Raw genomic sequence first — 14,656 nt, forward strand, 5'->3', positions numbered from 1 at the left:
ACACTGTCATCATATGATATGATGTTGTACCTCAGGCACTGTTCTTATAACCTTGCTGTACGCCCTGGATTCGAGCGGCCACTGAATGTCTCAGTGTAAATGTAATAATGAAGGTGCAATGGGGGGGGGTGTGTGTCTGTGTGTGTGTGGGGGGTGGGGGGGGGCGTGGGGGGGGGGGGGGGGGGGGTTACACAGCCGGAGCCAGCTGCTCTTTAGAGAACAGGGTGTCTCCTGGCACACACCCCCCCCCCCCCCCCCCTCTCTGGCAGCACTGTAATCCTCCTCCGGATGAGAGAGCGAGCGAGTGAGTGAGCGAGACAGCGAGAGCGCATGGTGGGTTACTGCAGCGTTTACACATGGACTAAGCAGAATAAAGAATGTATTTGATAAGACAGAGCATGTGTGCTGTGCACACACTGACTCACTGAAGTGAACAGAGTTCTTTCCACTGCAGCAGTTCAAATGAATAAAACTAATAACACGAGTTGAATATGGGGAACTGAAAAGGTGGTTGTGTCTCGTGACACAGGAGTGGAGCGGGGGGGGGGGGGGGGGTCAGGAAGAACAGTACTCACAAGCAAGAAAAACAAACACGTCCCTGAATAATCTTCACACAGTCATGCTGTAAAACCGTGTGCAGGTATCTAACTGGGTCATTATTAATGACCCCATGCGTTTCTGCACACTCCACATACCAGCACACAGTGCAGCTATACTAGCCACTGAACCTCTACACATCTCCCACACTGGGCAGCTATATCAGCCACTGAACCTCCACACATCTCCCACACAGTGCAGCTATACCAGCCACTGCACCTCTACACATCTCCCACACAGTGCAGCTATATCAGCCACTGAACGTCCACACATCTCCCACACAGTGCAGCTATACCAGCCACTGCACCTCTACACATCTCCCACACAGTGCAGCTATACCAGCCACTGCACCTCTACACATCTCCCACACAGTGCAGCTATACCAGCCACTGAACCTCTACACATCTCCCACACAGTGTAGCTATACCAGCCACTGAACCGCCACAGCTCTCCCACACAGTGCAGCTATACCAGCCACTGAACCTCCACACATCTCCCACACAGTGCAGCTATATCAGCCACTGAACCTCTACACATCTCCCACACAGTGCAGCTATACCAGCCACTGAACCTCTACAGCTCTCCCACACAGTGCAGCTATATCAGCCACTGAACCTCTACACATCTCCCACACAGTGCAGCTATATCAGCCACTGAACCTCTGCACATCTCCCACACAGTGCAGCTATATCAGCCACTGAACCTCTACAGCTCTCCCGCACAGTGCAGCTATATCAGCCACTGAACCTCTACACATCTCCCACACAGTGCAGCTATATCAGCCACTGAACCTCCACAGCTCTCCCACACGATTCTAGCCCGCGGAACTGCTCTCTCCTTTCTTTATCAGTGTTGTCCACACCATAGCTGAGGGCCAGAAGCAAATGACTTGACAGGACTAAATTACAGCAATTTGTAAGCCATTACGGAAATAACCTTTCCCATTACTTTGAGTCAAGAGCGCCCAACGCGCTCCCATCTCTGGTTATGAGCCTGACAGTTAATTTGAGGCGGCTAATTTGATTACACACCGGCTGAATGGCAGTACCCCAGGAGCCGTTTCCTTGTGTAGCGCCGGTCACCCCCTGCGCTACTTCCCGAGTTAATTCAAGTCAAGTCGATTATGGTCATTAGCACCTTGTAGGTACAACGGCACCGGGGACGGGCGCGCCAGGCAATCGGTCTGCAATTCGGCGGTATCCCTCGCTCCTCTCCTCCGCTCCGTACCGCGTTTAAATAGGTCATTCTCTCCGTCCGCCTGCATCCCCGGTCCCGGAGGGTCGCAGGCTCAGCACTTAGCTGACCGATTAACGCAGTCGTCCGCTATGCAGGTAATGCACCTCACCTGGAATCATGAGTCTGAACCGGTTGGTGATTTTAAAGAGAAAAACAAAAATAAGAGACCCTGCAGCTCCTCAAGCCTAGAATTTCTGGCCCGGTCTTGTTCAACAGTACAGAATACTACGCTAGTTAGCGGAAGTTAGCGTATTTAGCCTGTGGCAGCGTCGTGATACGGACCCGAGCTCGTCATTTAGTGGTTGCAGGTTCAATTCGCAGGTGAGGCACTGTTGTTGAGTCTTCGCATAAGGTACTTCTACTGAATGGCTCCAGTACCTGTTCGAATATAAAATGTAGTTGTGTGAGGTGTTCTTATAAAAGCCTCCACTGCATGCCCGAAACGTAACATAAATGATTATCCAAGACTTGAGCCCACAGCTTCTGTACATTCGCTACCACACCCAGAAGATTTAAAGATGTCACAGAACCAGTGACCCTATGATCTGAGGTTGTCCTGAGGGTGCAGCTGTGCATTTAAATGGCCCGTGCTCGGGGCATAAATGGCGCGAGCCATTAAGATGCGCAAATCCAGATTGATTGAGATGGTCTTATTAGCGAGTTTTATTAGCGCGTCTGCAGGTCACTGGCTAGCGGGTCTGGGGGTCGAGGGGCCTGGGGGCCTGGGGGTCGAGGGGCCTGGGGGCCTGGGGGCCTGGGGCCTGGGGGCCGAGGGGCCTGGGGGCCTGGGGGTCGAGGGGCCTGGGGGCCTGGGGGTCGAGGGGCCTGGGGGCCTGGGGGTAGAGGGGCCTGGGGGCCTGGGGGTCGAGGCCGGCGGCCATTATCCCCCACCGCTCCCCCGCAGCACGGCGCCGGGTCGGCTTTCCGCCTGGCTGCCGGTTCCGTCTCACGGCCTCCATCTGGCTTTGCACCAGGGCCAGAGACAGGAAGGAGAGGTGGGGGGTAATTCGGGGTTACATCTGGCATCAGCACAATTTGGCACCACCGAGGAAACGGAATGTCTTGTTTCTGAGAGAGGTGCAAAAAGGACATTTTAGCTGCATTTCCCTCAAGTCAAGAGTGGCCAAGTCTTTTTTTACAAATGAAGGATGCTGGTTGGAGTTGGCGGCCCACATAGAGGGGTCCTGTGTTCCACCCCCATTACACCCCCATAACACCCCATTACACCCCATCACACCCCCCTAAACCCCATCACACCCCCATAAATCCCATCACACCCCCAGCACACCCCATTACACCCCATCTCACCCTATTACACCCCCATAAACCCCATCATACCCCCATTACACCCCCATTACACCCACATTACACCCCATTACACCCCATCACACCCCCAGCACACCCCATTACACCCCATCACACCCCCAGCACACCCCATTACACCCCATCTCACCCTATTACACCCCCATAAACCCCATCATACCCCCATTACACCCCCATTACACCCACATTACACCCCATTACACCCCATTACACCCCATCACACTCCCATAAATCCCATTACACCCCATTACACCACATTACACCCCATCACACTCCCATAACCCCCATTACACCCCATTACACTCACATTACACCCCATTACATCCCATCACACTCCCATAACCCCCATTACACCCCATTACACCACATTACACCCCATCACACCCCCTAAACCCCATCACACCCCATCACACCCTATTACTCCGCCATAAACCCCATCATACCCCATCACACCCCCATTACACCCACATTACACCCCATTACACCCTATTACACCCCCATAAACCCCATCATACCCCCATTACACCCCATCACACCCCCATTACACCCACATTACACCCCATTACACCCCATCACACTCCCATAAATCCCATTACACCCCATTACACCCCATCACACCCCCATTACACCCACATTACACCTTCCCATTAAATTACAGTGACTGAGACCCTCTTATCCACAGAGAAGTACAGAAGTGGAGAACATCAGTGTTACTCTCAGGAATTCAAAAATGTGTATTCACCAAGAAGGCACAGAGGCCTGTTTATAATGAAAAGTAAACCTAACGTAAAACAATTAGCAATACCTACTGTAACAAAATAGGGTATGACTGGACAGATAACCATAATAAGATAATCTTACATAGCTACCAGTAATATTATCCAGTCGGAACTCCAAAGATATTTAAAGTGGGTCAAGGGCTGCATGGTGCAGTCTAAAGCGGTCAATCTCCGGTCTGGGTTAGAAGGGGTAAAGGTTTCCCAATTCCCCATTCCCTATTTCCCAATAGCCTGATCTATTGAATATTGACCTGAACCGAAAATAATATATAAAATGGAAGAAATCAGTACTTCTTGATCTGCCCTGATCATTAAAATTAATTACGCATGGAGTAGGAGAAGAGCAGGTGTGTCCCCCCTCTTTCAGTGAAATAAAATGTGGGCCTTTCGTAGTTTTTTAAATAAGTTAAAAGTTGGCATCTGAATCTTGCATCTAAGTCTGGCGTGCTACATTTCATCCCTGGTCTTTTTGAAATATTCTGATGTCTTTTTTGAACTTTGGTCTTGGCACATACTTCGGATTATCTTGGGAGAGACAAAGCTGTGGTTTGGTATCTCCTTTCACTCATTTATTTTGTGACTGTTGCAATAGACAGTTGTGATTTAATGGTGTTAATAATGAAAAAACAAAAGTTTAGCAACAATAAGGCACACACATTATGTATTGCGTATGTTCTAAACTGTGCCTCTGAGTATGTGACTACCTGCTTGTATTTTTTTATGTATAATCTGTTGCAACCACTTTTTTCTGTTTCTGTTAAGCCCCTGCCAGTTCCCCTTAGGGAGGTGGCGGTACATCCCACTCCTCCTTATCGCCAAGGCCAAACTTCACGCCAGGAGACTAGAGTCTGTGCGACCCACACAGGCTAGGCTAACAACACGTGAGGGGGAAAGTACTGGTGAGAAAGAACAAAGGAGTGTGTGTGTGTGTGTGTGTGTCTCTTAGAAACAAACACAGACAGAAACTTTTTTGAGATTCTCTCCTGCGAGAGCTCTTGAACCGTGTCTCCTATCTGCAGATTTAATAAAACGCTTGAAGCTTGAAGTAGTGTCTCAGTCTCTCTTCCTTAGATTAATAAACATGTTGACTTTCCACAACACTGTGAACTTGTCTATGTAACATTACTTGTTTACGTTAACCTCTGTCTTTAGATTAGATGTTGCATATTTGTTGTAATTTTTTTTAATTTTTAAATCTCTTCATTATAATCTGTTGTACATTTTGATAAATGTTGAACCAACCAGGTGGCTCTGCCTATCAGTGGATTCAGTGATTTAATTGATAATTGATATCTGAAAATAATTAACAAATTAAATCAAATAAATGTATTTTACATGTTGGATAAGTGTTGGATTTAACTTCTGATGTACTTCAGTTTGGTATTCAGAGTGCCAAACATTAAATGAGAGTTTTAGCTGTTGAAACTGCTGGATTCAGAAATTAAACATATTTTACTTAATCCTCACTTCCCCGACAACACCAATTATTTATCTATCAATCTATCTGTCAGTCTGTCTGTCTGTTTGTCACAGTGGAAGTTTAAACCCACTAAAAGACAACTAAGTAATTAACAGTCATTTTATTTAGGGAGGAGAAAGAATGAGCATAATGTAAGATGATTTTACATAAAATATATGGTATTATGAGGATGTGAATTAATCCTGGTTCAAAATATGTTCTTCTCATTATCAAATTAACCAACATGACAGTTTATATTTGCAAATATTATAGCTTGCCCTCAAGTAGCTCTAAAAGGAATTTAATATTTCAGTTTGTTTATCGAATTTGCATTTACATTCAATTACAAACTATCACGAGACGGAGGCATCTGGCGGGGGTAGATTGCTGTGAGCATGTTTTCATATGCCTGGTTAAGCCTTGAGCGCGTGGGAGCAAGCTGGGCGCTCGTGCGCTTTCACTTTTTATTTCTGTATTATTATCATTTTATAACTCTGCCTCCTGTGTGATACGGATGGAAAATATGCGCTCAGCAAACTACCGGCCTCAAACCGGCACTTCGGAGAGCGGCAGAAAACGGCGCGGTGAGTCACTGCGTAATGAAAAACAGGTGCTATGAGTGTTTGGGGAAGAATACAGTCAGAATCTGCTGACCAGGAAAGAAAAGCTACGCTAATACCAAACAAAAGAAGAAGAAGAGAAAAAAAACACCCATCTCAGCCTCATTATACTGGCTTCCAGTTTCTTTCAGAAATTAGTTTCAAATTTCACTAATTGGTTTTACGGCTTGGTCTTGCTCCACAATACGTTATAGGTTTCTCAAAAGCATAAACCCCATCAGCCCACTACAACCATAGATCTTCAACAGAAAACCTCGTAAGGCCCCTGACTCTTCATTTGAATCATAATTAAAGACCCATTTTTTAATAAAGGCCCATTAAATATTAAATAGATTCATATAATCTGAAAATGGCAAGATGGTTCCTGGCCAAAGGTAGCAAAAAATAGGATATGCAAGTTAATATTCTACAGAGTGAATAAAATCGTGTGATAAATGACTGGAGTTTCAAGTGTTTTACAGTCTTGTGTTTGTGTGATTAATTTGTTGGACAGATGCCTATCAAGGGCAATATACTGTATGCTTGTAGTGCAGTCCAAAGTACAAAATACATTCAGATTGCGAGATATGAAAGTTGGGACGGGTCACGGGTCCATTACAAGTACAGTAAACATCTATTTATATATGAATATATTTAGCCAGGGAAAGATGTTTACCATAAAATTAAAATAAATAAAAAGTCTATGGGAAGTAGTGGATAGAGGTACCGCATTCGTGCACCGCAGCACGGAGTAGAACGTTCTACCCGTCCAGTTTTCCGTACTGCTCTACGTCACTGCTCTACTCACGGTCATATTTGGCTAGAGAAGTACTCCCTGCCCTGAGGTTTTTTCTTTCCTTGAGTCTGTTTGGGTACAGTGCATGTGACTCATAAACAGCAAGAGCACGTAGCATATGGAATTTCTGGAACATTCCAGAATTTATTTGAAAAGTTATGTCCACTGTAGCCTAACAAGCTATGTTTACAAACGGTTGCCTATGAACGTATAGTGTGCCTTTATTTGATCTATTTCACGAAAAGCACTTAAGACACTAAACAAAATAAAACAGATTTTTCCTGAAATAGATATATTCTGAAAATGATGATCTCATCTATAGCCTACATAACCCGAGAAACAGAAAATAAAGGTTCTGAGCATGGTCTTGAGGCGTGCGCCCACGGTGGCACTTACAGTAGGCTATTGTAACGGTATCTAGCTCGAGTGGTGTTTGCCAACTTGCGAAATGCACTTACCCAAATGACTTAACTATAAATTGAATTAGCTATTCGAACATAAAGAAACAATAGAAAAATATGTATACAGCTGACTCATTTCAACTGTTTTTTTTTCAGCTGAATAAACGTTGGGCAAAAAATCTGATGCAATTCGTGAGTAACACATAAACTCGTAACAGGGCGGAGGGTAAGAAGTGAGTCCCGGGAGAGGGCGGGGAAATACTGCTATAAAAACCGAATGACTGGTAAACAGAAAGAGCAAAACAACAAGAAAAAGAAGAGAGGAAGACGCGAGACAGACGGAAACAACAAGAAAGTAGTTTTTGTTTGGTATAAAAAGCGATAGGTAGGCTATATATTTTTCTGGAGTGCCATTTTCGTAAATTAGAAACGGTGTGTTTCTTTTGAATCAGTTGAGGGTTGCCGTTTGTTTACTTGCTAACCTTTGAAACAGAACAAATATGAGTTTTGTGGAAGTGAAGAACATGGAGCCCACCACTTTTGAACAACGTTACTTTGACGAATATGAATATTACAACCTGACTGACCGTTATTCCGGTAAGGCATTTTTCCGACCTCTACTTTGATCATTTTAACTCCGTCCAGTATAGGCTACATTTGTAGCCAACATATTGTAGGCTATATTTTCTCTGGACATAAGTTGGAAATGGAATGCTTACAGCAACCGAATGAAGTCCTCGGTCTCGAGTATGTGCTTTGTTTGTATTTCATGTAGGCCTGTCATTTGAAGCATGTCGTAACCATGACAAAGCAGCCTCTTTTTTTTAAAAGTCTGCTACCCAGCTTTCTTGCTAGTTAGTTTTTGTCACTAGCAGAAGTTGGTCTAACTGATTCTATAGCTTAGGCTAACGTGCGCTTTTTCAGTTTGCAATGTAAACATTGCGCCGCGTGTTGCCTGATAGTTACAGTAAGTGTGTCTGCGCAGGTGGTGCCAGTCGCAAGGGGAGGACCAAACGCGAAGCCAGCTGCAACACCAACAGACCGAACCCTGCTGGTCACGAGAGAAAGATCATTGAAAAACTCCGCAACGCGGAGAGACGATCTAAGGAGTGATAGAGGAGCCAGGAAAGGAGGTGTGTGAGTGTCAGTGTGTGAACGAGATGACCTGACAATGTAAACGTGTTGATATGCACTTACTCTGGTTACTTACTCTCTCTTTCAGTATCGGACAGCTAACCCTGGCAACGGACCATGGCAACCTGAGCGGCTGACGAAGAGACGCACGCAGACGGCAGCGTCAAAGAGCGAAGGAACGAATAGCAGCTGTGGAGAAACGAATGGGGAATCCTGGCTATTTAGAAGCTCTGGCAAAGCCAAGTCCTCTGGCATAGAGCAGAGGAGCTGTGTGTTGTTCACACATTGTGTGAGTGGAGTTGAACTATCCTCCTCCTTGACATGGAACATGATGCAATTGGTCTCATTTCAGTTCAATATCAGTAAGATATGTATTGGAAGTCAGTACTTATTCATATTAATCTGTTGGACTGTGCTAAGGACGTTGTGTCCTGTGCAGTCATTTCCATACAGAAATGGAGGTTATATGAGCATCGAAAAAGCTTTTAAGCTTAAGTGTATTCATGACATTTGAAATAAAATGATCGAACATTGAATCGTTTTCTGCTTCAGTCATTTTGGATCACTTAGCGCCACACGTTTTCCACCTTGTTGAAAATGTTCCTTCTTAGTACACGCAGTTGGCTGCTGTTAGCTTGGTTTATGTTACGCTTGAAGATATTGGGCGTGGGGGAACGCGTGCTATTAACACACATCAGTTAACACAAATTAACACGTGCGTCAGCGTTTCAAACTGCCTATGGGCATGGCACTTTCTATACTGTTATTCCGTCTCTGTAGCCCTTTCTGCTTTCTCTCTGTCTGAATGAGAAAAACGGGGAAAATGCCTACGGAGGGCAGACGGTGTGCTCTCCTTTAAAAATGGCAGTGGGCCGGTTTACATTTTAATGAGCTAACCCATGTTTTAATACAAAATCACGGTTTGTTTTAGGGGTTTAGGCCCAGTTCTATGGCATCCCATTTTTGTCAGAATGAAATAAATAGGCCTTTATGAAATAAGTAGCCTACTGATAAAGAATGAATGCAGCAACATATACAAATGAGTCAATGAATTGTCAAATAATACTTAACTTATTATTATAAAATATTATTTTATCATACTCATCACGCACAACAACAACGTTACATTTCATTTCTATTTCATAATATCAGGTTTAACTTCAAAATGCCGTAAAAAGGCATATTTGTATGCTGGACAACAATGGGATTCTACAGAATTCAAGCCAAAAAAGCCTGCAGTACACATGACTGGCAAGAGGGGGCAGTGTTACTTAAATAATAAAATGCTTCACAGTCGTAAGACTGACGGAAGGAAGCTGGAGCTCTTTTCGACGGCTGGTTTTACCGTTAGAGACCCGTGGCAAAATGTGAAACGGCCTGTGAAACGAATGCGAATTGGAAAATATTTGTTAAGGGAGAAAAAGGTCCCATACAGTACGAGGGCTGAATGTACGAATGGACGCTATGATCCCAAATCTCATCGGTCCTGGAGCCTGCACTCCGGGTCTGCCGGAAACTAAAATTCCTTTCCCCCCAGACGGACTTCACTTGCACTATAAAACCATTACACGCTCGAAAAGTGTCAATGTCTTGCACCATTACAAAATTCAGCATTTAATCAGCAGTAATGAAATCGACAACAAATAAACATGCTCATTCTTCGTACAGTATGTCAGCTGGAGCTGACACAGATGCTCGTGTGCACAGTAGAGCCAGAGGTTTCTGATGCTTACAGCAACCATGAGACACAACTGCACTTCAACATTACAGAGATATCAATAGATAATAAAGTAATTCCCAATTTTAACTGTTTTCTGGATTTCCCTCACTATATCATCATAAGATCCTCTCTGTATGACCAGGCACCAGTGTTATCACCGTCACCAGGCCCCGAGACCCCTAAATCTCTTAGAATAACAGGTATTTATTCCATTCGATAAATAAACTGCCACAATTGCACAATACAATAAATGTTACTCTTTCTAACAAGAACTGTAGAAATGTATTTGTAGGTAGCTACTGATGTTTGCTTCATGTGGTTCAATAAGCAATAAAGTCTGGCTATTGAAACTGAATCACGGAGCGAAGATAGAGAAATTCGCACAATGAGAAAGAGAGATAAGGGGAGAGGAATGGAGAGCATTGTCACTGTCACTCCTGGGGAAGATGATAAGACTTACTTCATGTTGTAAATTGTAAACGGACTGCATTTATATAGCGCTTTTATCCAAAGCGCTTTACAATTGATGCTTCTCATTTACCCATTCACACACACACACACATACACACACACCAACGGTGAAAGGCTGCCATGCAAGGTACCAATCAGCTCGTTGGGAGCAATTAGGGGTTAGGTGTCTTGCTCAGGGACACTCAGACACGCCCAGGGCAGGGGATCGAACCGGCAACCCTCCGACTGCCAGACAACCGCTCTCACCTCCTGAGCTATGTTAACAGGGACAATGACAGTGACATGCTGTATTGGCAACGACATGCCATGTAATTACGCGCATCTCGCAGTCACGCCATCCCCGTCCACGTCTTGGTTTCGTAAGTGGTCTACGGCTTCATTTTTCACTCAAAAGGAAATGAAATGTTAGCGCAGTCAAATTCTATTAGTCCGTTCATCCGCTCTGTGCGACAGTGTGACATAAAATAAATTAGTAGACGTCTGCGATCAATTAACTTTGAAAATACTAAGCTATAAGCAATCACTCCTCGCTTAATTCAGTTTTGCCAGAGTTTGATTAATGTAATAGTCAACTGAAATGTCAATGCGCAAGAAATAAAATTAAATAATTCTTTAAGCCAAAGTTAAGCAAAAATCACCTTTCACATGCTTGGCGATGCATTTCTGAAAAATGACCCAAAAAAAAGAGAAAGAAAAGACACAATTTGGAATGATTCAGAGTGACTAAACAAATAATACTTCCAGGAAATATGCGGAGCATCTCCTGGTGGAGAGCCGTGGTAGTGTGCTGCCAATGGCTAATGAGGTTAGAGCTTAGTGCCAGCTTCATGCCAGCGACTGCAGCAGATGAGTCTTTAAGCTCGCCGAGCCTAGCACAGCAGATGCACATCGCACGCGAAGGACCCTTCCTCGGTTTCCAGCGACTGAACGGACAAGACCGTCTCACAGTTCTCTCTCCTACGTTATCACATTCTAGAAACAGGGTAAAAAAACCTTGACGGAATTGTCCATTCTCATATTAATAACTTCTATTTGTACGGCGCCTTTCTCCTCCCCAAGGTCGCTTCACAGGACATACAACAATACACATAAATACACACTGATACGCTCATAATGACTGACTTGGCATGCTGAATATTACGAGTGCTCTGTTGGGTAAATTGCACTACAGGCTACAGGTTCTCAGTGCAACCTAATGAGGAGAGGTCTTTTCCCCGATTGGCCCTGTTGAGCCAACCAATAAAATTCACTTAACAGTCCAGTCAAGCCTAATTTTTGGCTTCTGGTGCATTTGAAAACATTGCTCGCTTCCAAGCTTCAAAGACGAATCCATCTTCTTTTTAAATATAGCGCCAGAATATCTTACATTTTTATTATGATCAATTCATATCTGTAAAGCAACCACAGAAGCAAGAAAAACAGCCATTGGAAGCGGATGCTAGGAGAAATGTTTAAGTGAAGCAAACCCACACGTTGTTCTCAGGCTTGAATGATGCGTGCCCTAGTTAGGCGACTTGCGCGCGGATAAGTGGATTGGCTCCGCGCTGACGTTACGGATTCGCGGGAAAGCGCGGGCTGGAGCAGCGTGCTCTTTGGGTTTCGCCCGGCGAATCACTGGCGCATTGCAACTCTCAGAATCACCGCGTTGGGCAGGTCCATGTTACAGGGGATTACCTCACTGTTGTTTCCTGCTCTACACACAGAGCACCAACCAGTGCACACACACAGATCTCCCCACTGCCCCCCTCTCCCCCCCCCCTCTCTCTCCTGCTCCCTCCCCCCAAAATGTACCATAATATAAGGTAATCTGTTTAAACAGATTAATTTCTCACTCCCTTTCCCAAACAGACGTGACTGTAGGATAACCAGCGTTTCATTGCTCTCCTCTTTCTCACTGTTTTATGAAAATCTCACGATGCTCACATGATATTGGTCGCTTGTCTCGCAGGCTTGATTAACTGATTGGCTGATGAATTATGGATAGGTATGGCAGTGTGTAATATCTCATGCACACACAGGTGATTTAGTCCACCAGATTAAATTTAATATTTAGTCGGGTGAAATTGATGAAAATGCACATTTACGCATCACATCTTTAACTCACGCGGCGAAACACAGGACACACGTCAAAAATTCCAGCAGCACGAAACTTATGCAGATGTTTCAACATGAGGGGAACGTTCTTAAAATTTTTCTTTTTCACTAAGCCCAAATTTGTTAATTCTCCAAATGTCTTGCCATGTTTCCTTCCTGTTTAAGCGCACCCCCACACCACCCCCCCCCCCCTCCACTCCACCCCCTAACCCCCCCCCCCCCCCCCCCCCCCCACTCCCTCAGCAGTCATGGTACGAATACTCCCCCTGTTGCCTAGCAACCAGTCTTCAGAATTTGAAAGGGGGCCATTGAGACTTAGCCGCTTTTACGGGTTGCGCGTGCTCCTGTGCGTTTCCGCGGCTCTGAACCCGGGCCGGGTGGCTGGGTGCCGCTAATGGACGATGGGTCGATCACCGGACCCACCCGCCTTAACTTCTGACTCACGTTCCCTTCCTCTCGTGAGGCTTCCGCGCCGACGGAAGGGCACGACGCGCGAGGCGCTCCAATTAAGAGCCGGAAAGTTCTACCAGCCGACGCAGGAACAGCGCACGTCAAGCAGAACGCGCTCGAACGAAAAAAAACATCATCCTGTTCTCTCTCCCTCTCTCTCTCTCTCTCTCTCCCTCCCTCGCTACCTCTCCTCGTCTCGGGTTATTGTCACCCTTCCAGCTGGGAGCCACTCTGAAAATCTATTTACACCTCGGTAGGACTTCTGGATTTGCTTAAGCAATTAATTTGCTGTAATAATAAGTCATAATTGCTCCTAATGATTCATGGTAACAGAAACAGGGTCCAATTTTACGCATATTAAAACCCTGGCTTGTGGTTTCTCAAAGTCACCCCTTGGCAAAATGTAAATATAATGGGATCTGTTTCCTTTTGAGAGTGCACATGATTTTTGATGTTTGTGCAGCGGGAACAGAATAAAACAAAATCGTGCTTTTTTTTCTGAAAATCTGCTCTCTCGCTGATACAGGCTAAATACGCTTCTCGTGCTGTTTTTCTCCTTCTTTCGCTCTCCCCCTCTTTTATCTCATCTAGCTGCAGGTAATAGATCTCCTGGTGAATTAGGTAGCAAATTACGGACATCTAATATGTCTATTAACATCAGAGAAGCAGAATTAAGAGAGAAAGAAAACCGCAGACAGCGCATAGAGGGGCACTTATGTGCACACCACATGTGCAGCTAGCACATGTGAGTCTGTATGGACACACACATCCTCATTTAGACAGTCTTATACACACACACAGACACACACACACTTCCTCACTTAGACACAGTCTTATACACACACACACAGACACACACACACTTCCTCACTTAGACACAGTCTTATACACACACACACGCAGACACACACACACTTCCTCATTTAAACAGTCTTATACACACACACGCAGACACACACACACTTCCTCACTTAGACACAGTCTTATACACACACACACGCAGACACACACACACTTCCTCACTTAGACACAGTCTTATACACACACACGCAGACACACACACACTTCCTCACTTAGACACAGTCTTATACACACACACACGCAGACACACACACACTTCCTCACTTAGACACAGTCTTATAGACACACACACGCAGACACACACACACTTCCTCACTTAGACAGTCTTATACACACACACATGCAGACACACACACACTTCCTCACTTAGACACAGTCTTATACACACACACACGCAGACACACACACACTTCCTCACTTAGACACAGTCTTATACACACACACATGCAGACACACACACACTTCCTCACTTAGACACAGTCTTATACACACACACACGCAGACACACACACACTTCCTCACTTAGACACAGTCTTATACACACACACACGCAGACACACACACACTTCCTCACTTAGACACAGTCTTATTCACACACACACTCACGCACACACACACCCCTGTTTTGACACCACCTTACACACACACACTTTCTCACTTAGACACAGTCTTATACACATACACACACACACACAGACACACACATACTTCCTCATTTAGACAGTCTTATTCACAC

At 45.0% G+C, this 14,656-nt stretch overlaps 1 protein-coding gene across 1 annotated transcript; it reads left to right on the forward strand.

Moving 5' to 3' along the window:
* Positions 1–7,441: 7,441 nt before the first annotated feature.
* On the forward strand, positions 7,442–8,860 carry LOC118216179 (nuclear protein 1-like). The gene is made up of 3 exons (XM_035397241.1): positions 7,442–7,787; positions 8,176–8,323; positions 8,413–8,860. Exons 1-2 carry the CDS (start codon positions 7,691–7,693, stop codon positions 8,301–8,303), a joined length of 225 nt encoding a protein of 74 aa, XP_035253132.1. The 5' UTR covers positions 7,442–7,690; the 3' UTR covers positions 8,304–8,323; positions 8,413–8,860.
* Positions 8,861–14,656: the final 5,796 nt, after the last annotated feature.

The sequence above is a fragment of the Anguilla anguilla genome, chromosome 17 (genome assembly GCF_013347855.1).
Source record: "Anguilla anguilla isolate fAngAng1 chromosome 17, fAngAng1.pri, whole genome shotgun sequence".
Classification (NCBI taxonomy): Eukaryota; Metazoa; Chordata; class Actinopteri; order Anguilliformes; family Anguillidae; genus Anguilla; species Anguilla anguilla.

Coding starts and splice junctions, on each gene's coding strand:
- LOC118216179 (XM_035397241.1), top strand. CDS start 7,691: ATGAGTTTTGTGGAAGTGAAGAACATGGAGCCCACCACTTTTGAACAA. Junction 7,788..8,175: donor CCTGACTGACCGTTATTCCG/GTAAGGCATTTT, acceptor GTGTCTGCGCAG/GTGGTGCCAGTCGCAAGGGG.